This window comes from Lepidochelys kempii, chromosome 9 (genome assembly GCF_965140265.1).
Source record: "Lepidochelys kempii isolate rLepKem1 chromosome 9, rLepKem1.hap2, whole genome shotgun sequence".
NCBI classification, from domain to species: Eukaryota; Metazoa; Chordata; order Testudines; family Cheloniidae; genus Lepidochelys; species Lepidochelys kempii.
The window spans coordinates 28,636,773-28,659,175 of NC_133264.1; the positions used below are offsets into that span (position 1 = coordinate 28,636,773).

Genomic DNA, 22,403 nt, shown 5'->3' on the forward strand with positions numbered 1-22,403 from the left:
AACTGTTGTTTTTCCTTAGGAATCTGTTGTCACTGGTGTGAAAAATGAAGGACATAAACTTTTGAAAGGTAACAGTAAAATTTAAACAACAAAATAGTACTTGAATTATGAATAATACATGCTAGCGCTAGATCTGTTAACTCAGTTGTATACAACAACACTAATATTATTAGAATAGCAATATGCAATTAGAATTAGAGTTGATTGGAAATTTCCCAAACAAACTGGAAAATGCCGGTTTATCAAACTTGAAATTGCTCACAAAAATGAGTAAAGTTTTGATGAACTTTTGCCACATCACAAGCAGGGTTCTGGCAGAGCCCAATGGAACCCTGTAAGCTTGCCTGGCAGGCTGTTGAGGATCCCCACCATGTGGGCTGCCCTGGGGTTTGCAAGGTCCATGGCTCTGGTCAGCCAGGGTTTCTAGGCTCCTAGGCAGCTAAGAGCCTGGAAGTCCTGACTCTAACTGGGTCTTGGGTCCTGGCTCTGCAGCACAGAGTCTGGAAGCCCTAAGAAACTGGGCTTTTGCCAGGGCTCTCAGCTGAGGTTCCCAGTTCTGCAGTAGGAAGCTGGGAAGCCATGAGAGCTCTCAGGATTATTACCACAGAACTAGGAGCCTGGAAGTCCTGGGTTGGGTTCTAAGGATCTGTAGCTCCAGGGTAACCCTGCCATGCATACTGCCTCAGGTCAGGGACCCCAGAGCCTTCAGACTCCAGGGGAGCCAGCTAACCCATGAGTTTGGAAGCCCTTGGGTTTCCGCCCCTTGGCGGTAAGTATGGTGTGGTTACCCTGGAGCCACAGATCCTGGTCACTCTGGCAGCTGCTGGATGAAATTGATATTCTTCTCAGTTTTACCTCTGCTGTAGTCCCAGAGAGCAAATTTTGTTTCAGAAACATCATTGTTTCCAAAAAACAATAGTTTTTTAGAATTTCCAGTTTGTGAGAAATATTGATAATTTTGGTTTCATTCCATACCAGATTTTGAAATGCCAAAATTTCTGATTAATCAAAAATCCTGAGTTTTGGCCAGGTCTGCTTACAATGGCAATTCTCTGAGAGTGTGAAAGGTCTTTACAAACTAGTTAAGCCTCTTAGTAGCTCTAGGAGAAGTAATAAAATACACATTTAAACTGAGGTATATGGAGGCCATCTGACTTGTCAAATTGAGTTGTTGTTTCCACTCTCTTCCCCACGATTGGTTTCAGAGTAACAGCCATGTTAGTCTGTATTCGCAAAAAGAAAAGGAGTACTTGTGGCACCTTAGAGACTAACCAATTTATTTGAGCATAAGCTTTCAGTGAACTACAGCTCACTTCATCGGATGCATACTGTGGAAACTGCAGAAGACAATATATACACAGAGACCATGAAACAATACCTCCTCCCACCCCACTCTCCTGCTGGTAATAGCTTATCTAAAGTGATCACTCTCCTTACAATGTGTATGATAATCAAATTGGGCCATTTCCAGCACAAATCTAGGCCCTCTCACCCTCCGCCCCCCCCCCCCCCCCCACAAACTCACTCTCCTGCTGGTAATAGCCCATCCAAAGTGACCACTCTCTTTACAATGTGTATGATAATCAAGGTGGGCCATTTCCAGCACAAATCCAGGTTTTCTCACACCACCTCCCCCTTTTCCAAAAACCACACACACACTCTCACTCTCCTGCTGGTAATAGCTTATCCAAAGTGACCACTCTCCTTACAATGTGTATGAAAATCAAGGTGGGCCATTTCCAGCTTTGGATGGGCTGTTGCCAGCAGGAGAGTGAGTTTGTGTGTGTATGGGGGTGGGGGGGTGAGAGAACTTGGATTTGTGCTGGAAATGGCCCACCTTGATTTTCATACACATTGTAAGGAGAGTGGTCACTTTGGATTGGCTATTACCATCAGGAGAGTGAGTTTGTGTGTGTGTGTGGGTGGGGGGGGGTGAGAGGGCCTGGATTTGTGCTGGAAATGGCCCAACTTGATTATCATACACATTGTAAGGAGAGTGATCACTTTAGATAAGCTATTACCAGCAGGAGAGTGGGGTGTGGGGAGGTATTGTTTCATGGTCTCTGTGTATATAACGTCTTCTGCAGTTTCCACAGTATGCATCCGATGAAGTGAGCTGTAGCTCACGAAAACTTATGCTCAAATAAATTGGTTAGTCTCTCAGGTGCCACAAGTACTCCTTTTCTTTTTCCCCAAGTTTGTGAGGGTTTTTTAGTAATATAAAAGTGTAGCACCATTGCATTCATTTGGGTGAACTCATTATGAAAGGAAAGTTACTGAGTTGGAGAGAGTAAAAATTGCATACGGCACATGCTTTTTCCTCCCTATTTATTTTCTGCACCTTTTATTTGCTGGTATTTAATTGCACAAATTTGAGTACTATTTACACTTACACCAAAACTGCTTCTTCAAGTTCAGCTGCTTCAGTTTTCCTCCGCCAGGGCTGTCCTACTACATTTTATCTCTTGAATTCACTTTTGTGTATATTCTTCTTGGGAATTCTTAGTTTCTTTTTTTTCCAACAGATAAGATCTTCATCTTAAATAATTTTATTTACTTTTTTACTTATGGATCAGTTACAACATATCTCTCTGTTCCTGTTGACTTTAACTAGTTTTAGGTAACCCAGAAACTCAGATATCCCTAATTAATCAAGCCTGCAGCTAGAACAACGCTCATCTTGGAAGTGCTCTATCCTGACATAGCTTTGTTGGCACTGTCCTTGCTATCTGTATGGTATTTACATTAATTTTCTCCTTGTGTCTTGTAAGTTTTGTACTTGGGTCTACTACAATAATGTGGTAAGACTCAGTTTTATGCCTTGATCTTGCACACAAGTGTAAGATTTTATTATTATGTACTTTAATGTAAGGTAAAGGTCACTGTATCCCACCATAGAGGAAAGACTTTTTTCTGTTGTAACTCATTTCTAGTTATTTCTGCTCTCTAGCTCTTCATCAGCTCAATGTTGGTTTCATATTTCTCCATTTCACAATATCTGTTCTCCTCCTGGTGTAAACAGTGTTGTGGTCTGTTGGGACAAGTTGTTTTTCTCAAAGTGCGTTGTAGTTAAGTATGAACTTACATGATAGTCTGTACTGATGCTTACATTATTCTTAGACATTTAAATTATTGTTTATGATCTAAAAAATATTAAATAGTATCTAAATACAGGCCCATCCTTAATGTTGTTTTCTTTTTAAAGCTAACATTTAAAAAGGGTCATCTATTTCAGAAATGATTTTAAAATAAAAAGGGTCTAGAATAAACCCACAAAAGCCAATAAATGTATTAGAATACCTTTCAGGGTCTGATTAGAAAGCTAGTTTGTATCTTTAGCTTGGAAATCTAAGTCAAAGCTTTGTCAGCCAGAACCAGACTGTGGATACTAGGGTACAATTCAGATCAGTTGCAGGGCTGTGTCACCCCTGGCTTGGAACCCTGGGTGCCTTACAATGCCTTGCTGAAGTAGCTCCCACTTGGGCTGCTCACAAACAGCCTTCCAGCATGCAAGCTATTCCCTGAGTGTCCGGGTGTAACTGCAGCCTGCTAGTTACCCACTGGCTCTCACCAGCTTGGGATATACTGCAGGGGAACCTCAACACACTCCCAGTCCCTGATTTCCTGACAGAAACGTATGTCCTGTACTGGTCAGCCTTCTCCTGGACAGTATAAATATATTATGTCTGTTCTTCCTTTAAGGGAAAAATATGTCAGCTTATTATCTTAAATAGAGTTACCCAGACGCTTGGTTTCAACACACTGGATTAGATGAAACAGTAAAGCAACTTTATTAACTACAAAGAGATTTTAAGCTAGTACAAGTAATGAGGCATAAAAGTCAGAAAAGGTTATTAAAAAAAAATCAAGATAGGCACTAATAAGTGTTCTAACAAAGTATATTAAATTCAAGCAAAATTTCTCAACACCTGCTTCCAGCAAGGCAACTGACCAAACTCTTCAGGTATGGACGCCCCTCAGATTCCAACGTCTTTTTTTCTTTGTCATCTTAGGTGCAATGTCAGAGACAGACGGAGAGAGAGTGGGAGTCTTGGGGTGTTTGCCCCTTCTTTTGAAAGTTTTAATCCCCGCCTCCCTCCTGAAAAAACTTTTCCAGCTGGGAACTAGGAGACAAAAAGTCTGTGTGGAAGGATGTTCCCTGCTGTTTTTTTTCCTACCTGTTTGAGCTTCCTTTGTTTTCCCTTCCTACTTGATGACTCTGTTTACTACTTAAATGCAAATTAAGGCAAACGTACTCCTTTGTTCAAGACAGGACTTTTTGACCACTTTGGTGGAACGTGAGTTTTGAACATCATACACAGTAGTTTTATAACTTCACATACAATGTTGCCACACGAATGTTATCAGGTCAATATTGACCAGCAAAGTATGAGTTTTCAAATATTTTACAAAAGCACACCTTCTACAAAGATTACTACAATAGTGTGTAGGGTGTGAATGCAGGGGCATTCACACAGGCCGTTAACACTTTTTGACTTCTTTTGTATGCAAATTTATCTGGGCAAGGTGGTGAGTGGTTGCTTTAATATGTCAGCATTTTAGATGGCTGGAAATATATTAGGAAGATCTTCATAGTATTTTTATCTCACATTTACAATCGTGACTCAAAGTGCCAGTTATGCTAATTTCACTCTGAGGAATTGAGAACATTATTTTTGATCTAAATCTGTACTAGTTTTATTCATCAAGTAACTTGGCTTTCAGGCAAAAAGACTGTATTTTCCTTTTCATAACTCTTTTCTCTTTTCTTTTCTCTCTTTTCCTGAAGAGACCAGCTGTAATGTGGAGCCCAGTATTTCTAATGTAAAGGAGAAGAGTGAAACTGTTCAGTCACAATGTTCTAGTTCCCGACCAAAAAGGTAATATCCTGAAACACACTTTTTCTCTTTTGTTGGCTTGCTACATGACATTTGAATAAAGTTAAAGTTATTAGCAAAAAACTAGAAGATGCAGTCCCTTTCAGGTTTTTACATCAGTTGGGTTGGAGTAGGGATGATCTTATCTAGGCGGTAAGTGTTTGGTGTCCTGTCCTCTGCCCATCATGAATTTTTTTTCTAAGTGACTCTTGCCTACATTCTAAATCAGTGATCTCAAACTCCAATCACCACAAGGGCCACATGAGGATTAGTACATTGGCCTGAGGGCCGCATCACTGACACCTTTTCATATAAAGATACAAAAGCCCCCTCCCTGCCCCCGGCTCTTGCCCCGCCCCACTCCACCCCTTCCATGAGGCCCCGCCCCACTCCACCCCTTCCCCAAATCCCCACCCCTGCCCCACCTCTTCTGCCTCCCCCCTGGAGCGCATGGCTCCCCACTCCTTCCCCTCCCTCCTGGAAAGCGCTAAGTGACACCAAACAGTTGTTTGGCGGTGAGAAGCGCCTGGAGGTAGGCAGAGGAGCAGGGATGCGACGCACTGGGGAGGAGGTGGGGCGACGGGTGAGGGGAGCTTGGCTGCCGCAGGAAATAACTGTGGTGGGGGGGCCCCATGGGGAGCTTGGCCTCGTGTTTGAGACGCCTGTTCTAAATTTTTATTATTCCTCTTGTCAGTATAATAGTATCAAAGGTGTTAACTGTAATCCATTCTTGTAGTAATGTTGTTTTGATACCCAGTCTTCAATTTTTTTTTTAAAGAATGTAAACAACAAGGTTAGATTGCTTTGCTTTTGTTTATCTGCCAGTGTCCGTAGCAGCAATATTCCTTTTGCTTTCCCAAGCTTCAGCTTATAGTTGTCAGAAATATGATGTAATGTATATAATAAGGCGGGAAGTATCAAAGACCATTAATTGAAATTGAACGATAGGCATGATAGCAGTGCCAGGTATCTACTTCACAATTAAAATTAATCAGTCTGTATTTATTGTTTAAAAAACTTGACATAAACTTCTGATGTCCTGCTAAATGTCAATAGTTTTTGTCAGTGTTTCATGTCTAGATCAGGGGTTCTCAAACTGTGAGTCGGGACCCGCATTTTAATGGGGTTGCCAAGACTGATGTTAGACTTGCTGGGGCCCAGGGCGGAGGCCAGAGCCCAAGCCCCACCGCCCCGGGCTGAAGCCTGAGCCCCACTGCCCAGGGCTAAGATTACATGCCCCTTGCCTAGGGAAGAAGCTCTTGGGCTTCAGCTTTGGCCCCCACCCCGTCACAGCAGAGTTAGGGCGGCGGGGCTCAGGTGGACTGAGTCTTTGGTCCCCTCCTCCCAGGATCTTGTAGTAATTTTTGTTGTTAGAAGGGGTCACAGTACAATGATGTCTGAGAACTGCTGCTTTAGATACATTGTTCTGTAGACAAAAGGGGCAGCTTTTGGCTTGATTTGAGTTTGAAACATACTAATATGTTCATGCCATTTCATCATGGCACAGATTGTTCTTTTTATTGGTTCGTGTAAAGATCTGTTTTGTTTTTTACATTTATGAGAAAATAGTCTGTTCACAGATTTTATTTTATTTTTTTTGCATATTGAAGTGCAACAATGAGCAGAGTACGTTTTGTTTTGTCCCCCTGCGCCCCTCCATCCTCCAAGGGAACTTTTCAAAGCACATTGGTCATATCTATTGCATGTTAGTCTGTGTGGCTAAAACATGCTCTTCAAGTTTTAATACTGGTTGTGAGGGGTTTTTGTTTTAATATTTTAGAGCTAAAGCTGAGAAACCCAAATATACAGTAAGCAGTGACTCAGAAGAATCTGAAGAGTGGCTACCACAACAAACAAGAAGTAAGTTATACTTAAATAATTGGGTTAAAATAGAATTAATTTCATTCAGTTTTTAAATAGTTGTTTTTCTTTTCAGGCAAATGTGAAAAAGATCTCCCAGCAACCAGAAAGAGAAGTAAAAGTATGTTTCTTTGGAGTATAAATCTTTCCGTACCAGAAATTTAAGTAGAAATTGTACACCAGAAGATACTTCAGACCAACTTTTTATCAAGAAAAGAATCTATATTAAAATGTTTCAGTAAAACTCCTGTGGACGTGTGTTTAATGCTGTGAGCATGTAACTCGGTTTAACCACCTATAAGAGTAAATTTATCAGTTAGAAGTAGAACCTTGAACTCTTATTTAAGAAAGGACTATTCAGCTAGCCTAGTGGTGATGCACTCCTTCCCTGGGCTTATGTTTTGTAACAGCTTTTCTGGCTGAAGAAGTAAGTAATGATGTGACAGGCTTTGAAGAGAATCCTTTCCTCCTTGGTAAAAGGGATGGGATGGTGGAAGGTGTAATGAGGAAACACGAGATGCTTTAGATTCTGACAAGGATGTAGTAGTATGTAAGCACAGAAATGGAAAAAGCACATTTGAAAGGCAAAGCTATTATACAAGATAAAATGCTTAGATGCTAATCTAAAAATACAAGAACATATGTTATCTGTCAGACTAAATACCTCTCATGGAAGAAAATCTGAAAGACTATAGGTACTCTGCATTGAGGGCTTGTTTACGCAAACACTTTGCAGCAACCTGTGATGTACATCTACCCTATGCTACCTTGCCTGGACTACGTGTCTGTGAGAACACAGCTGGCGGGCACTGAAAGTTCCCTAGTGCGCTTTGATCTATGCTGCTTTGAAACAAGAGCACACTAGGGAACTTTTAGTATTTGGCAGCAGGGTCCACATGGGCACTTAATGCATGGTAGGCTAGCAGAGGGTAGGTTTACACCCCAGCTTGATGTGTGCTGAGTGTTTGTGTAAACAAGTCTAAAGTACTTTATGTTTATGTGTACTCCTGAAGTGAAACTTGTGCTAAATCGTTTGTCCTAATGGCCGATAGATTCTGTCCCTTTGAGAGTTACTCCGTGTTAGTAGCTACCTGTAAAACAGTGAGAAAATCAGTTCATTTGGTTAATACTTAGTGTAACATAAATGTAATAAAAATATACTTACCCATGCACACATTTTTAAAATGTCTTGCATTTGGATGTGGTCTTTTGTCAGCAGCTTCTTGCGTTATTCAAGAAGACACAGGCTTTGCGTCTGCTCTTGCATCTCCATCCGCTCCATTAAAAAAGAAAGCAAAGAAAAAAGGTAATGAAGAAATAAACACAAGCCTTATGAATTTTTCTTTTCAAACTGAAATACTATACAGATGTTTTCTTATGTGAAGATTGCATTATTTTGATGGGGACCTCCGAAAGGACTTCAGGGAACTACTCACATTTTTTTAGCGTCGTATTTGTTATAATCTTTCAAAATAAAGGATTAAGGTAAATGATTATCCTGCTAAGTGTCACTTCTATTTTCTCAGGTACTGCAATTGTACAGTCTGTTAAGAAAAATGATTCTGAAGAGGGTCCCAGAACAACACTGATCATCTGTCCGCTCTCTGTCCTAAGCAACTGGATTGTAGGTTTTACATTATCATGTTAATTCTTTAATATGTTTTTACTCTTAATTATGACAATACAAATACATTGCTCCAGTAACATGTCATGTGACTAAAATTACTGCTTCTCCTAATTTTGAAATAAAGCAGTTGTTCAAAAAATAGATAATTTTTAGGACTGTTGATTAATTGCAGTTAACTCAAGTGACTTTTTTATCGCAATTAATTTTTTTGAGTTAATTGAGATTAATTGCTGTTTTAATCACACTGTTAAACAATAGAATACCAATTTAAATTTATTAAAATTTTTGGATGTTTTTCTACATTTTCAGATCTATTTATTCAATTACAACACAGAATACAATGTGAACAGTGCTCACTTTATAATGTTTTTATTACAAATATTTGCACTGTAAAAATGATAAAAAAATAGTATTTTTCAATTCACCTCATATAAGTATCATTGTGCAATTTTTTATCATGAAAGTGCAATTTACAAATGTAGATTTTGTTTGTTACATAGCTGTACTCAAAAACAAAACAATGTAAAACTTTAGAGCCTACAAGTCCACTCAGTCCTACTTCTTGTGCAGCCAATCACTAAATGAAACAAGTTTGTTTACATTTTACTGGAGTTATGCTGCCCACTTCTTCTTTACAATGTCACCTGAAAGTGAGAACAAACGTTTGCATGGCACTTCAGTAACCAGCACTGCAAGATATTTATGTGCCAGATATGCTAAACATTGGTATGCTCCTTCATGCTTTGGCCACCATTCGAGAAGATGTGCTGCCATTCTGATGATGCTTGTTTTAAAAAAAACTGCATTAATTGAATTGGTGACTGAACTTAGGGGAGAATTGTATGTCTCTTGCTTTGTGTTTTACCCACTTTCTGCCACATATTTCGTGTTATAGCAGTCTCCGATGATGACCCAGCATGTTGTTCTTTTTAAGAACATTTTCACTGCTGATTTGACAAAACGCAAAGAAGGCACCAATGTGAGATTTCTAAAAATAGCTACAGCATTCAACCCAAGATTTAAGAATCTGAAGCGCCTTTCAAAATCTGAGAGGAACGGGCTGTGGAGCATGCTTTCAGAAGTCATAAAACAGCAACCCAAACCACCAAAAAATAAAATCAGCCTTCTGCTGGTGACATCTGACTCGGATGATGAAAATAAACATGTGTTGGTCTGCACTGCGTTGGATCATTATCGAGCAGAACCCATCATCAGCATGGATCCATGTCCTCTGGAATGGTGGTTGAAGCATGAAGGGACATATGAATCTTTAGCACATTTGGCATGTAAATATCTTGCAAGGTCGGCTACAACAGTGCCATGCGAATGCATGTTCTCACTTTCAGATGACTTTGTAAACAAGAAGCAAGCAGCATTATCTCCTGCAAATGTAAACAAACTTGTTTGTCTGAGCGATTGGCTGAACCAGAAGTAGGACTGAGTAGACCTGTAGGCTCTAAAGTTTGACATTGTTTATTTTTGAATGCAGATATTTTTTGTACATAACTCTACATTTGTAAGTTCAACTTTGATGATAAAGAGATTGCACTACAGTATTTGTATTGTCAATTGAAAAATACTGTTTCTTTTATTTTTACAGTGCAAATATTTATAGTAAATATAAAGTGAGCCCTGTACACTTCCCTTTGTTGTAATTGAAATCAATATATTTGAAAATGTGGAAAACATCCAAAAATATTTATATAAATGGTATTCTATTATTGTTTAACAGGGTGATTTAATTGCGATTATTTTTTTAAATCACTTGACAGCCCTAGTAATTTTTGATACTAGAACAAATTGAAGTGACATCATAGAGCCATGAGACTGAATGGCTTTTATTCACTGATGCATGTGATTTATTTCATGTCCATTAAAGAGCTATGAATACTGGTCACCCTGTGAGGGGAGTCATTACTGAGCAAATGGGTTCCACACCGGTTCACATTTCCACCCTCCTTTTTTATTGCAGGAGAGTTGTTCATTGTTTGTAAACATGTTAAAGGGATAGTCAGCTTAAAAATCACATGTCTCTGCTGAAGCTTTATGCTAACGGATTTTACAACACAGAGATAATTAAAATTGAAAAGAGATGAGAGAAAATACTTTTGCTTTTTCAGTTTTTTTCTTGGCCTGTTAATTTTTTTTTTTTTTTTTTGGTAAAACTACAAAATTGGACTCTGGACTTTAGCATCTGAAACTACTGTTTTCATTTCATTGTTTGAAACTGACAAATTCGCAGATAGTTTTGAATCAACTGAAACTGCAATTTTGGGGGGGAATAAACTATTCATCTGAAAAATCTTGCCTATCTCTAGCTATAATTCCTTCTCTAGAGTCTGGTGATTCATGAAGATGCTGGAATAAAATTACGAGAAGAAATGCTGCCTAATACTTACTCAGTAATGGAGAAACTTGCAGAAAACTCTACAAATGAAGCTTTGTGTGGAGAACTGATTGAGGGAGATTAAATTACTCCCTCCATATATTATATTTGTGTCCTAGAACTGTGATACTTTTTATTGAAATCGGTTTCTTTAGACTTTACCCCTCCTTTTTGTCAGCAGCTCAAATTCTGCAACATGGTGCCAGTGCTGGAGAGCGACAAAGGCGAAACACTTTAGAAACAAAAATGAAAGTGACAAGTGAAGATTAGCTGTTTTATTTAAAAGAAGTGCAAAAATTTAAACACTAATGATGAAAAGTAGATCTTGAAAAAATGCTAGTAATTTTCAACCAGTCACTTTTTCATTTATTTTTTCTTATTTATTCAGAAATGCCATTGTAGCTTTATTTTACATGTGTAAAAAATGGTCTCCTCCCTCTGTCCCTCCCCTCAATTCCATTGCAGTACAATTACTTGTGATTGATTATACAGCTTTGCTTTGTTTTTGGCTCTGTTTTTGCTGTAACTAAGTTGGCTGCTTCAGTTCCCTCTGCCTCTCTTATCCTAAAACAATTGACTTTTGTTATGTCTGTCCTATGTTCCACCATTGGTAGTTGCAGTATGCCACAGAGTCGGAACAGAATCTACAGTTGTTTTGTAAGCCATCCTTAAGGAATATAGTTATGTGGCAACATTTGGTTAATTGCAGTTTCTGTTAATGACTTTTCTTTTCAGGACCAGTTTGAACAACATATCAGATCAGATGTTCGTTTGAATATATATGTTTATTATGGTCCTGACCGCAGCAAAGACCCAGCATTTATTTCAAAACAAGACATAGTACTAACAACCTACAACATTTTAGCCAGCGATTATGGAGTAAGTAAAATACTAAATATCTTTATAGCAACTTTTTGTATCAGATGATAAAAAACCAAACAAACCCAAAATGGCCATTTATGGAGAGTGGGAGGCTTTCTTTGAATGTGTATATTGTATTAAGTGCTTAGTAGACATTTCTTTGATTTTTAGCAATTAAATTCCCCACAGATTCTGACTGCATTGGGTTTGATCTAGCCTGGGGCTGAGCAGGGTTTACCCTACAATTTCAGTTCTGGGTAGCAGTGGGCTGTGCTGGATCTGAGCACCTGAACTGAGCAGGGAGAGTGTATCTTTTAGTGCTCAGTGCCCTGGCAGCATGGAGGAGGAAGCTATCTGATTCATTTGCAGAGGGGGACAAGAGTCAGACCTGAGTGGAGAGCAGGTTAGGATAGGCAACTGGAGGGAAGGCAAAAACTGGGACTTGGGGTGGGGTGGGCAATTGGTAATTTGGGACTAGCTGTGCCAGGATACTGGGACTAGGAGTAGAGGGGGCAGATGGGCTGAGAGGCAGCAGATAGAGGTGTGGGTAGAGACTGAGATTGGATGAAGAGCTTGAGGGAGAGACTGGGACTTAGAACCAATGGGGGAGGAGATAAGATGGGAGGGAAGACTGATAAGGAACTTGGGTGCAAAGGTAGAACAAGGACTGGTTGGGAAAAGAGACCTGAGACAAAGAGCTGGGGAGATGCGGGACACTAAAACTGAATGAGAATCCCTGGAGGCCAGTCAGGATGGGGAATGTGGAGGGAGGGGCAGATGGATTCTGGGATAGAAAAGAGGCAGAGGATCGTGTGAGCAAGGAGACTGGAGATAGGAAGCTAGGGGATGGATGGGAATTAGGGTTGGGCAGGGGGAATGAAAGTGCGGGAGGGGAATAACCGACGTGGAATCCTGAGGGGTGAGGCAAGGATTTTCTGGGCAAGGGAACTGGGATTGGGTAGACAAGGAGAATGGGACTGGGACAAGGAGCCATGATGGAAAAGACACAGGACTGAGACCGGGCAGAAGAGGTTGAATTTGAAGGGTGGCGGTGGGGGAGGGAAGGGAATTTGGTAGAAGTGTTTGTGTTCACTATATAGTGTACTCCCCTCCAAAGCCTGGAATGGAACCCAAGATTCCCGAGTCTCACCTTTCCTCTGATGTCAGCAAAAAATCTGTGAAACCCTCTGGCAAAATGTCCCATCCCCTTCTATTGCTGATCCACACTAAGGATGACCACGTACTACTGCTATTAGTTACTCTGTTAGCTCAATTTGGAGAGCTCTCTGCAGTGGATCTAAATGTTCCAACCCTGTCTGCTGCTTAATTTTACACAGCCATGGCACTTCAGTAAAGCTTTTTGAATTGCATAGTGAGGGCCCTACCAAATTCACAGTCCATTTTGGTCAATTTCATGGTCATAGGATTTCAAAAGTAATAAATTTCATAATGTCATCTATTTTTAAATCTGAAATTTCACGATGTTGTAATTGTAGGGGGTCCTTTCCTAAAAAGGAGTTGTGGAGGGGGTTACAGGGTTATTGTGTGTGGGGTGGGGGAGAGAGGGGGGAAGAGGGTGTTTGATACTGCTACCCTTATTTCTGGGTTGGTGCTGGCCGCACCGCTGCCTTCAGAGATGGGCAGGTGGAGAGCGGTGGCTGCTGGCTGGGATCACAGCTTTGAAGGCAGGACTGTTGCCAGCGGCAGCACATAAGTAAGGATGGCATGGGATTGGAACTGCACTGTTGCTGGTGGGGCACTGCCTTCAGAGCTGAGTGCCGGCTCTGAAGGTAGCACAGCAGTAAGGGTGGCAATACCACAACCTCCCTAAAATAACCTTGCAACCCTCCTGCAACTCTCTTTTGGATCAGGACCCCCAATTTGAGAAATGCTGGTCTCCCCCATGAAATCTATATAGGGTAAAGCACACAAAAGACCACGTTTTACAGTCCGTGATTAGTTTTTCATAGCCTTGAATTTGGTAGGGCCCTATGCATAATCTATGAAAGTATGTAAAAACTGATTATTTTTGAGGGATATATTGATTTCCTGAATAAGGATAGCCGTTATATGTGAATTCATGCATTTGGCTAGCTTTGTTTTCATACAAATCTCGGTCCTTTTTAAATATCTGGGTATCAGATCTTTCAAATGGTCCCTCCTATTTAATTTAGCATCAGTAAGCCCCCTTCCCGCTCCTCTGTTTTCTGATCTGGCTTCCATGACTTCACTCTGGTCACCCTTTTGCATCCTCTTAGTCCCAGGCACATGATGTACGTTTCCAGGGATTCTTTAAATCCAAGAGTGGGTTCCTCACATTCCTCGTTTTACTATTCTTTGATGAGTAAGCAAGATAAAAATGAATATATTTTCTACTATTACTAATCTGTTTTAATAAATCTACCTTACTTGTGCTATATATGTGTTAGATCTATGACTTGCTATATCATAGTTTCAAAAAGATCTATTTTGATTTGAGTTACAGGATCAAAAATAAAATTGTATTTCAGAGCAGAGGTGATAGTCTGTTACACAGATTAAAGTGGCTGAGAGTGGTGTTGGATGAGGGGCACACTATTCGAAACCCAAATGCTCAGCAAACTAAAGCTGCATTAAATCTGGAGGCACAGAGAAGATGGATACTGACAGGTGAAATATTTTACCCCACAGTAATCGCAGTGTTAACCTTTATTTTTGTACTACAGTGACCCTACATTTTTAAAGAAATGTTTTCATTTTGGTTTTATCCAGAAAACATAACGTTTATTTTGGCTGCTGGGCTCTAAATTCAGACTTATTTTGGAATGTTCTTAAATTAATCTTAGTTCAGAAAGAAGATCTTAAAACGGTTTTGAAAAAGTAACGTCAGAGTTTTTCGTAAGTCCTCAGTAGCAAATTAGAAGTCCATAGAAAGTTGCTGCTGCTGCTATCATCTTTATAAAACTTGATGAGAATGCAACCAAATTGAACTATTTAAAATAATGCTATTATCCCAACTTCATTTTATATGATCAGCAAAGAAGGAAGGGACTGGCTCACCAACCAACATGTTCAATTTCCTTGAAACCCAGATTTTTTGTTCACCTAGTCCTTGATTCAGGCCAACACATAGCAGGTGTTTGACTTAAATCAATGGCACTTAATCACCTGCTTAAGTGTTGGCCTGAGTAGGGATGCTTTCCTGAACTGGGGCCTAAGTGAACTGCAAACCATCTACAACAACCTGCAAACATGTGCTGTCTAAGGAATAATGCCCCAAAGGCATGTATTATGAATAGAGCTGGGTGAATAATGGATTTTTTTCCATTTGTTGTCAATTCTGAAAAACTGAACAAAATTTCTGCCTGTTTCTCTAAAGTGGAACTATATGGCAAAACTAATACATTTTAAAATATGCAGTTGAGATAGCTGCAGAAAGACTCCCCTGAAAAAGTGTATGCTAGTGTAATGGTGCCTTGTTTGTGAAGACTAGTACTTTGTTTCATATCGTGGATCTGTGACTCAATCTGAAGGAAAAAAAAAAATTTCTGTGTTCTGGGTTTTAAAACCTTGATCTATATATTTGTGGAGGGGTGGACTACTTTTAATCAAATTTATATTTTTGGTTCTTAAGGTTTTCCAGATTCTTTTTCTTATTTTAGGTACTCCTATCCAGAATTCCTTAAAGGATTTGTGGTCTCTTCTCTCCTTTTTAAAACTGAAACCTTTTACTGATAGAGAGTGGTGGCACAGAACAATCCAGCGCCCTGTCATGCTGGGAGACCAAGGGGGACTGAGGTATGAAGAGCTTGTAAAATGTTTGTGGATAATAAATCTGATATTTGATTGCCAGTGCGTCATGACAAACTTATGCATTTGTACTTTGTTTAAACATAATGTATATTTTTGGTTTTAAATGCAATATATTGTATATAACTTAATTTTAGTGCAGTGTAGCATACTATCAAGCTTAGATTTTATGCAAAAGAATCAGTTATATAGTAAACTGAATAAAAAACTGTTAGTAATTTGTGTTAGTGTATTAAAGACTGGTTCATGTGTCTTTTCTAGGCGTTTACAGTCCCTAATTAAAAACATCACCCTTAGGAGAACGAAAACAAGCAAAATTAAAGGAAAGCCTGTTTTGGAGTTACCAGAACGTAAGGTATTTATTCAGCATGTTACGCTTACAGAGGAAGAGAGAAAAATCTATCAGTCTGTGAAGAACGAAGGCCAAGCTGCTATTAGCAGGTAGATAGAAAGAAGATAAATTGTGCAGTTGCTATTAGAGTTGTCAGTTTTCTTTGTAGTCTGACTTCTGAAAACTACTGGTCCAGATATTTCAAGCATATTAGCTGTAATAGCAGAATCATAGAATCATAGAATCATAGAATATCAGGGTTGGAAGGGACCCCAGAAGGTCATCTAGTCCAACCCCCTGCTCAAAGCAGGACCAATTCCCAGTTAAATCATCCCAGCCAGGGCTTTGTCAAGCCTGACCTTAAAAACCTCTAAGGAAGGAGATTCTACCACCTCCCTAGGTAACGCATTCCAGTGTTTCACCACCCTCTTAGTGAAAAAGTTTTTCCTAATATCCAATCTAAACCTCCCCCACTGCAACTTGAATGTATCTAAAATATGCCAAACTCTTTCTCTCTCCCTTCCCCCCCCCCACTTTTCACTCTTAGTGTGCCCTGAATTAATAACTGCAAATGACGGTAACATCTGTTCAATTGTCAGCATGAAGAAGAAAATGAAGAATGGTCTAGCATATGTCATAAATGAGCCTAACTGTCTTTGAGAGAAGCAAATAATACAAAATACACTAACAGTAGTCTTAAAAATAATTCTTTAGCACTTGAAAAACTTGTTTCTGTAGAACATCACATATATTCTCATACACTATTTCTGAAAAAAGTAGAACTTAAATGTAAATGAGTCTTAGGAGCTAGTTACTGATATATGATGGTATATGGAACTTCCTACTTTGACCTGTATGGTAAGTGCATATATATAGCTTAGTAAGTTTAGATAACCTTGAAGGATTTTCAGTTTTGCTTTTGCATTTCACAGCTTTAACAAAACTGAGGTCAAAGAAACTGTGGCACGCACACCTTACCCAGAGCAGTAATTTTTTCAAAGCATTGCACAAGGTTTCAGTCACATAGTTTATATTAGCTGGAGGCCCACTTACTTCAATGAAGTTACACTAGTATGGGTGAGTGGAGAACCAGGGCCAATGTAAAATAGGTGACTAAAAATTCATATACCTCTTTGAAAATCTACACAACAAAAAGTTTTTATAACTGAGAATGTTCAGACATCCAGATGTCCCCGGTTTCTGTGAGTTAAAGTGCAGAGTGTAATTGGCTGCAATTCCATTAAAGTCTGGGTCAGATTCAGGGATAACACTAATGTTCAGGACACCACTGTTTAGATAAATGGCAGTGCTCCAGTTTTGTCATTCGGGTATGTATGCATTTAAAAACAAAACAAAACACATGAAAGGGCGTGTTTTGCATAAAAAACAGGTAAAAGGTGACTGTAAGAATAGGACATGGTTTAGATTGCTGAACTTGACCCATCAGACCATGTATTTAGGGTATAATGTTTTTCACACTATAATATTAAAATTGTTCTTCAGGTATTTTAATGAAGGAACTGTTCTGGCACATTATGCAGATGTCCTTGGTGTCTTGCTCAGATTGAGGCAGCTGTGTTGTCATCCTCATCTTTGCACAAATACATCGTCTTCCAGTTGTCAAATAGGTGAGTAGATGTACTTTCCGTGTATTATTCTAAAAACTATAACAGCATTTTAGTTCAAGTCCCAAGAATAGAAATGTTATTGGTAGACTTTTTACCTGCTGTATTATGGACAAAAACAATTAGTCTTTAATTGGGTATATTAATGTGTTTTACCTACAGTATTTGGAATTTTAGATTGATCTTTAAAACATCCCCCCACCTACCCGCGCCCCTTAACTTACAGTCATCTATGCTAGTCTTCATATCCCACCAAAGGCAAGCCATAAAAAAACCCAAAATATCTAGCTGAGTCATTCATCAACCCATCTACAGTTCACTCATTGGTTCACATTGTCATCCTTTAATATCTCATTCCAATATCTTTTTCTTAAACAACCATTCTGAGTGTTCAAATTTTGATGTATTTTAATCATGAATATAGGGTTAGGGTGGCTTTTATAAATTGTACTGTAGTTCCATACATGATTTTGTATAAGTGTGTAAATAAATGAGGTATGTGGTCTCTGTAAATGGTGGCTGTGAGATTGTTTTTGTTTTTTTCTGTAATGCTTATGAAAATTTGGGAATGGGTGATCTGTCATTCTAAATTTGATATCAGTTCTGTAATTGCTATGTAAAGTCCGCATATGCATGCACTAGTGAATTTTATATTTGTGGACTGAGTTAAAACTACATGTTGATTTGAAGGATGAAAATGGACCTATGTATATTATGAGTGGAGGAATGAGGAGTGGCATGTAGATGGGAGGAGGGTGTTGAATGTCTTAACTGCAATTTTTTTGTTTTAATGAATTTGGATGTACAGTCTAGCAAACTTAACTTTTAAGGTACATGTTTTGGTTTTTATGGTGGGGGAAATTACCAGGGTTTAATGAGTATATACCAGTGTTGACCGTCTTCTTTTTAATACATGTGATTAGCTATTTGGTATTAATACGTATTCTCCCCTGTAAGCCCTTTGCAAAGCCCTGGTGTTTCCCATGACCTCCTTTCCTTCCCCTGCCCCTATGCCTTGTTCCCTGTCCTGACCTACTCCTCCCCAGTACCCTTCACAGCCTAAATTGCCCCCGGTAGCCTTGCTCCCACCATGTTGTCCACCTTTCCTACTATATTCTGCTTTTAATGTAGATCTATCAACACTAGTACACATTTAAAAGCTGAATATGTCTGACAAGTACATGTGGGGGAAGCAGAGCAGTATGGGAGGTCATGGAGGCGAAAAACAGGGAGGAGATGATACTCTCCTCCCTGATTCTGACAGCTCTGCTGTTACAGACCTCAGTCAAGCTCTTGACTGGTGAATTGCAGGAGGGTTATCAGAGGACGGCTGTGCTCTGCTGAGCCATAGAAAGTTTATTAATGTCTTGGGCTCACTTCTCCCCTTCTGAGGACAAAAGGATGAGTGAGGCATTGGGGGACAGCCCTGCAGCTTTATCAGAAGGAGAAACTGCCTCTGTAGTGGAGTTGCAAGCTATGGGTTTTTCTTTCCTCATGATTCTTTGCCATTATAGGGGCTATGGCAGGGTGGGGGGAAGGGTGAGAGTTGAAGGCCAAGTTTTTGGAATCCAAGAGTGTGCAGCTCCACTGCAGAGGCAGATGCCCCTGTAACTTCAGAAAATGGAAAGTAGCTGCTGGATCTGAGTAGGTCCATTGACTGCATTTAGCACAGTCCAGTTGAGATATCCTGAATATAAGGAATAACTTCTGATGCCCAGTTCTAAAATTTCAAAATGATCATATATCTAAGATGTCATCAGGATCAGTATGAAGTTTAGAGCTTCTGGAAACAAAGAAATTTGAGAAAATGGGGCAAAACTTCAAAGAGCATTTTAAAATGTTGCTAAACATTATTCCTAAAAAAAAAAAAAAAAAAAATTCATAGGACATACATTTTCCATGTAGAGTTTTACTGTGCTAAATTTGGACGCTACATTCAATTAGTGTGAAACAGTTGGATTAGTTCCTCCTTTTAAGCAGAAATCACAGTGCAATCCCAACTACAGAGTAGCTACCAATATCTCCATAATAGAATCACTGTCCAAAACTGTTGTTGCATAAACATTGCTCTCTTCCCCTCATTCACTGAGCACGTTGCACCCTGTACTGATCAGTGTGCCCTTAGTCAGTTAGGGTTTCTTGAGCTTAGTCTGAGTGACTCAAATTGAATATTCATAAAAATGTTTTTAGATAGTAATACAGAATTAGTCTTGATTCTGCCATATTTAAGTGTGTTTATAAATTTTGGGCCAGATCCTCACCTGGTGTAAATCAACATGGTTCTGTTGAATTTAATGGAACTATGCTGATGATCTGGCCCCATGTGTAAAATCTTTTTTTGTTTTTGTTTTACAAAACTTTGTTTTCTATATATATTAGGTTATAATACTCCTGAAGAATTACGTGAGAAGTTAGTAAATAAAATGAAGTTGGTTCTCAGCTCTGGCTCAGATGAAGAATGTGCAATTTGCTTGGATTCTCTGAACCTTCCTGTGATAACACACTGCGCACATGTGTTTTGTAAACCATGCATTTGTGAAGTCATCCAAAGTGAACAGGTTAGCTATTTTGTTGTTGCATTTAATCGTAGTGACTAATCCCAAAGCAACAAAGATTGAATCTGGACCAGAGCGGAGGTAACGTTGCGTTCCAGATGACATATCATAATCCTATTAATAAACAGAGTAGCTTTAAGGCTGAAGAATATACTGATGTATGCTAAGCCTACTGGAACAGCCCAAGGCCCAAATTTTGTCTTTGGATTTGCACCCGCATATCCCATAAACTTTAATGAGAGCCTCGCAACTGTTTCCGGTGCAGATTTTACCAGTCATTGTTCACTTTTTCTCACGATAAAATGGGATTAATCTTTTGAGATTACTGCTGTGCTTTACCAGGTCACTCCTTTTTAGTCTTGGAAATGAATATGAGAGCATCATGTATAGTGCTGTGTACCTCCACAGGACTATCACTGTGGGTATGCTGCATGCATACTTTTTTCAAGCCTTTGGCTAGCATGTTCTCCATCTGCATTTAAAAGAAATCAAAATTACTTTGTTTGAAGATGACCAATTAATAGTGAATCTAAAAAGTAAGGTGTGTGGTTTTTTGTTTGTTGTTTTTTTTTTCCCCAGTGAGGACAAAAACACCTTTCAATTAAACTGTTTAAAAGCAGTTATTTAACTGGAACTTAAAAAGAAATATTCAATAACTGAAGCAGTCAGTAGCATCATATAGGAGACTCTAATGAAAACTGATCCTTTTTAGCAGTTCTGTTTGTAATCTGTTCAAGTGAGTAAAAAAGATAATTTGGAAGCCCCAGCAGTCTTGTAATTTCCCCTGCATCATGCAGACCCACCAACCCCTTTGTATGCCAGCTGACATCTGTTCAAACTGCATACATATGCACTGAGTGTACTCTCTAGATTTGTCACCAGAGGTCAGTGCTAACCATTTTATAATAGTTCACTCTGAGGTTACCTACATTATATTGGGATTGGTGAAGCAATTGTCTATCCCCATAGTAAACTGAGTGGAAGGTTGGTGAATGATAGAATAAGATAGTGAAAACTAAGAGAGGAAAGGTAGGTTAGGTAATTTTTTTTTTTTTTTTAATTGGACCAATTTCTGTTGGTGGAAGGGACAGTTCTCAAGCTACACAGAGATCTTTCTCATGTCTTGAAGGCAACCACTGTATCTGAGCTAAATACAAGGTGTGACAGATAAGTCGCTGTTAAGTGCATGATTTTTAATGTTGAGCTGACTTATGAATTTAAGTTCCCAGGCTTGTTTTTTGAAGGGATTATGCAGGTTTCCGTTGAGAAAGGGGACAGAGAGGTCAGATTTGAGGTGATTGTTTGTGAAAAGTGTTCAGCCAGGAATGATTTGGTGTTCTTGTCTTTTAAATTTTTCGGTGTGAGTTCATTCAAGAGCATACTGATTGTCCATTTTCAACTCTTGGTGTTTGGGGCATTTGGTGCACTGGATGAGGTACACTACATGTTGCATTAGGCATGTGTAAGACCTATTCATCTTGACAGGTGTGTTTGTCAGGGGTATTTGATCACTTTAGCTGTGGAGATATGTCTGCATGTTTTGCATCTGTTTAGCCCTGCTTTGAGTTGGCTGTATCCTGGCCTCTGAGGAGCTTGCTTCTGATGATGAGCTTGCTGAGGTTGGATGGTGTTTGAAGGCCAGAAGAGGGTGTTTAGTAAAGATTTATTTCCTTGTATGGTCCCCATCAGGTATAGGTTGTAATTGTTTAATGATACCCTGTATGGGTTCCAGTATGGGGATGGTAGGTGACAACTAAGGGTGTGCTGTCCATGGGTTTGTTGTTTTCTGTGCTGCAGAAAGTTCTGGGGTATTTGGGTGGTCTGTTCCAGGATGTGATTTGTCAAATGAATTCACATAGAAAAATGATAAAAGACAAAAACACCATATCACCTGTGGATGAACACTTGTCATAAAGCGATCACTCCATATCTGACCTCTTGGTCCCAGTCCTCAAAAGAAACCTACATAATGCCGTCTCAAGACAAGCCTGGGAACTTAAATTCATAACTCTGCTGGACATTAAAAACGGGCACTGATTTTTATGGCTTACTACGGGAAATTGTCACACACCCTCTTGCTTGCTAATCCTTAATTGTCCACTTCATTTTAAGTGGTCTCCTGCAGCATGTGTTGAACCTCCTATGCTTAACCCACCTTGTATTTAGCTCAGACTGGTTACTTTCTGGTTATTTTCTCCAGACCTGAGGAAGAGGTCTGTGTAGTTCAAAAGATTATCTCTTCCACCATTAGAAGCTGATCCAATAAACATATTACCTCACCTGCCCTGTCTCTCTCACATGGGAGCAGCCATACTAGGCCAGACCATGGTACGTCTTGTCCAGTAACCTGTCTCCAACAGTGACCATTACCAGAGCTTCAGGAGGAGTGTACAGAACAGGGCATTATGAAATGTTCCACTCTTCTTCCACTCTGGGTTTCTGGTAGTTAGAGGTTTAGGGTTACCCTGAGTATGGGGTTGCATCCTTGACCA

At 39.4% G+C, this 22,403-nt stretch overlaps 1 protein-coding gene across 4 annotated transcripts in view; it reads left to right on the forward strand.

Moving 5' to 3' along the window:
- The window catches only part of HLTF (helicase like transcription factor), a 48,313-nt gene that overhangs the window by 13,013 nt on the left and 12,897 nt on the right, over positions 1-22,403 (forward strand). For 3 of the 4 annotated variants that reach the window (XM_073359718.1, XM_073359722.1, XM_073359721.1), the window contains exons 9-20: positions 20-68; positions 4,790-4,880; positions 6,658-6,737; positions 6,814-6,858; positions 7,954-8,043; positions 8,264-8,361; positions 11,486-11,629; positions 14,122-14,260; positions 15,253-15,388; positions 15,662-15,841; positions 17,235-17,359; positions 19,736-19,914. In XM_073359718.1, coding sequence (XP_073215819.1) covers positions 20-68; positions 4,790-4,880; positions 6,658-6,737; positions 6,814-6,858; positions 7,954-8,043; positions 8,264-8,361; positions 11,486-11,629; positions 14,122-14,260; positions 15,253-15,388; positions 15,662-15,841; positions 17,235-17,359; positions 19,736-19,914 — 1,356 coding nt within the window. The remainder of the gene's footprint in view (positions 1-19; positions 69-4,789; positions 4,881-6,657; positions 6,738-6,813; positions 6,859-7,953; positions 8,044-8,263; positions 8,362-11,485; positions 11,630-14,121; positions 14,261-15,252; positions 15,389-15,661; positions 15,842-17,234; positions 17,360-19,735; positions 19,915-22,403) is intronic. The other variant, XM_073359719.1, reaches the window with a different exon arrangement.